Genomic DNA, 3895 nt, shown 5'->3' with positions numbered 1-3895 from the left:
TTCCAGCGTTCCAAGTCACTATGAATGTTATCCAGAAGTGGAGAAAAATTTAAATGAATTAAATCAGTTAATTTAGGTGAGATTTTTATGCCTAAATATTTTAAATTACCTATAGGAAATGAGTAATGTGGGTCCTGGCTTGCAGGGTTCCATGAATTTTCTGTAATAGGTAGAAGTGTTGATTTTGTCCAGTTAATAGAATAATCTGACAACTGTGAGAATTTAGTTATTAAGTTAAATACTTCCCCTAACGAAATCGCCGGGTTTTCTAGATAAAGTAAAATATCATCGGCATATAGATTAATTTTATGTTCTGTTACCCCAGAGTGAATTCCTTGAATCCTTCTTTCCTGGCGTATGGCTATTGCAAGTGGCTCGATAAATATTGCAAATAATAAAGGGGATAGTGGGCATCCCTGTCTTGTGCCTCTCTGTAAAATAAAGCGCTTAGATATAATCCCGTTAGTAGTAACTGTAGCTTTGGGAGAATCATATAATACTGACACCCAGTGGATAAATGATTTCCCAAAGCCAAATTTATTTAAAACAGCAAAGAGGAAGGACCAGTTAACTTTGTCAAAAGCTTTTTCTGCATCCAACGATATAATAACTGCCTTCTTATCATGCCGCTGTGACATGCTAATAAGGTTAAAGAGCCTCCTAATATTATTAGTAGAGTGGCGATCTTTAATAAAGCCTGTTTGGTCGCTATGAATAATTGTCGAGATTACTGTTTCTAATCTAGATGTGAAAGCCTTAGTAATAATTTTGTTTTATTTTCATATTCAACTCCAGAGGAGTCAGTGCCTCACTAGTCACCGCATGTCACTGCTATGCTAAAATAAAATATTGAACACACCTTTTACTTTATCATCTTCTTTCATGCAATTGCATTTGGTTGTTGTAGTTACACATACAATACAGTGGCCATTGTACTATGTTAGTTGAGGACAGTCCCTCAAAGCTAAAATGTAAGGCTACTCCTTCCTTCATAGAGGGGTGACCCTGCCCCTATAAGAGCCCCTCCCCTCCAAGATAGACCCTCAGGCAACCCTTTCTTATTGAAACGAGACAACAAGCACGGCTGACCAAACATTTAGCTGGGTATAAGCCTACTTTACTGCTGTCTCCATGAAGCTGTTGAACTGCGAAGAAAGACCGGTCTTTCCCTAATCTGCACTAATGATGGCTTTCACTATGCTGAGGTCGATGTCCACTCATCACTTCTCGTTCTCCGTTGACCTGACCCTGACGTCGGACGAGGACGAAGGAAACCGCAGCGAAAGCGAAAGCAGCACGGACCAAGGTTATAGCTGCTGCGCAGTGCGGGGCACAGGCGGCGTCGTGGTACAGCAGCGGAACGCCGCCAACGCCAGAGAGAGACACCGGACGCAGAACGTCAACACGGCTTTCAGCGCATTACGGACGCTCATTCCCACGGAGCCGGTGGACCGAAAACTGTCCAAAATCGAAACGCTGCGCCTGGCGTCCAGCTATATTTCGCACCTGGCCAATGTGCTCGTGGTGGGCGATGAGAGGGAGGACGGCGCCCCGTGTCTGAGCGCCGTGTACAAGGAGGCAAGGGGCAGTGGAAACTCCAGACAGCCCCGGAGCATCTGCACGTTCTGCCTCAGCAAACAGCGAAAAGGGGTAATTGTTCACATTTACATCCGTTTTACTAAACATAGTGCACTTAAATCCACACGACTCCCCATGTTGAAATAGATTGTTGTGAATAACATCGAATAGGCGGAGAAGCTGTCAAAACAAGAATACTAACACACTTTCCAATTCTATTAAATACAACAAATGTTCAATAGTGGGTTAGCTTTATAAACTGTAAAAAAAAAAAAAAGAAAAAAAAAGAATGAGTAATATTTACTTGAAAACACCTAGGAAAGTTTTTTTCACTCAGAAAATTTGATTACATTTTCGAAGAGGGTTTTTGAAAATACATTTTACTTGCATATTATTAGTTTATTAAAAAGAATAACTCAAATAATAAACCAATGACAGAAAATCGTAAAGAAAGCCCTTTTGCTCTGAAAAAAAGCAAAACAGTCACTTTGCAATAGAGACTTAAATTACAAAATAAATTACAAACAATTTACCCGAATTTTGGATTCATTTATAACAAATTAACCAAAGTGCAGAAAAAATTACAACTCCAAGTTTCCTGGATGGCATTAAGCAGGAAAAATAATTTAATAATAATTTCATTAATTAAAAACACACTAATATATTACGTTAGTGTACATACATAATGTAATTAGTGTACAATGTCCATTATAATGTACGTTAAGCATTTAAACGTAAAATTATAAAAATTCTCTCTCTCTCTCTCTCTCTCTCTCTCTCTCGCTCTCTCACTCTCTCTTTTCCTATAAAGCTTACTTGTTATTAGCAGTTCTTAAATTAATCTCGTTAACTGAGTAAATCATACTTATTATTTTAATTGGGAAAAAAAGTAAATATAAATATAATTATGAAACCAAGGTAATATTTACAAGGGCAAAAATCTTTTTTTATCAGTGCAGTTTGTGAATGGGATATAAGCAGCTATAAAGCACTCCTACATTATATTTCAGCAAAGTTGTGTTTCAAACCCAACATGTGCTGGTACAGAAGCAACATTTAGGGAAAATGAGTCATTTTTGATGAAGACAGTTTATATGAATTATTTAAGCATAGAGTTTGAATAAAACCTATTACAAACATTCTCAATTTAGCTCAATTTATGTTCAAAAATGTCTCTTGTGATTTTTTAAAGAAACCTCAAACCTGCCAATGTCTTCTTTAGATTGAAATGATCTGAACATTGCCGTTGTAAAATAATCTGACTGACAGCCATTTCTTTCTTTGTTCACAGGCGAAAGACAGACGATGTTGTGTGAAAATGCATAAAGGGCCAGTGAGAAAACTACATTCTCGATAAAACTCTCCCTTTATTGGAACTATTAAAAAAAAGTCCTGGTGTTTTGAGGAAATTTAAGCCACCAAAGACTCTTTACCGGACTGTTCTGTTTTTGTTTTGTTTTTTGCCCATGAGGAAGTGTCACCAAACAAGATGCATTCTGGCTCAAGTGTGCATACTAATGCTTCATAAAGCCAAGAATGAGCAATGTTAATGTAAGAAACATAAAGCATCAACATATTGGGTGATCGGTTCATGTTTATTGTCAAACATGGCAAATAAAATAAAAAAACAGTAGTCCAATACTGTTTTACACAGGAAGGACTATGCATTGTTTGTATGCACTTAACTACTAAGGAATGCTGAAATGATGAGAACAAATAATAATAATAATGATTAACAAAATAACAGTTAGTGTTTGTTCTTCCCAGCCATTTTCTGATTTGCCCTTTGGTTGATTTTGCTGATGAATTAGCATTGCATGTTTTTTTGTTTTACATAAAAGTCATTCTCTTCAAATCAATCACATTTACTTGTTTAACAGAGTCTGATGGTTGATTGTTCAGATTGTCTGATGTTTTATTAGGTTTTTGTAACTAATGGCAGCGTTTTGTTTTCTAGATGAATGTATTCACCAAATGGAGTTCAATTAATTGAGCATGTTAAAGAACGAGTCGAGCTGTCTTTGGTTGCGTTTGATTCACAAATATTTTATAGATGCCGATAGTCTCAGGGTGAGTGGCAGCCTAGGGAACATTGTCATGTTTTACTTTTACATGTCTACAAAAAAATGTAAACTATTTTTACATTTTTATTGGATCTTCATTTTAAATCATGCAGTGCTGTAATATATATATATATATTAGGGGTGTTTAAAAAATCGATTCCGCAATATTACAGCACACAATTCTTGTATCGATATGCAGCCGAATCGATTTTTAAAGATCAATTTTGGATGGAAATATTCAACAAAATGTCTTA

General features: G+C 36.4%; 1 protein-coding gene across 1 annotated transcript; it reads left to right on the top strand.

Moving 5' to 3' along the window:
• Positions 1-1073: 1073 nt before the first annotated feature.
• On the top strand, positions 1074-3336 carry LOC144056774 (transcription factor 15-like). The gene is made up of 2 exons (XM_077573829.1): positions 1074-1650; positions 2870-3336. The coding sequence occupies exons 1-2, from the start codon at positions 1183-1185 to the stop codon at positions 2933-2935; spliced, it is 534 nt and encodes a 177-aa protein (XP_077429955.1). The 5' UTR covers positions 1074-1182; the 3' UTR covers positions 2936-3336.
• The last annotated feature ends 559 nt before the right edge of the window (positions 3337-3895 follow it).

The sequence above is a fragment of the Vanacampus margaritifer genome, chromosome 8 (genome assembly GCF_051991255.1).
Source record: "Vanacampus margaritifer isolate UIUO_Vmar chromosome 8, RoL_Vmar_1.0, whole genome shotgun sequence".
In the NCBI taxonomy this organism is placed as follows: Eukaryota; Metazoa; Chordata; class Actinopteri; order Syngnathiformes; family Syngnathidae; genus Vanacampus; species Vanacampus margaritifer.
This window is presented reverse-complemented; position numbering and strand designations above follow the sequence as displayed.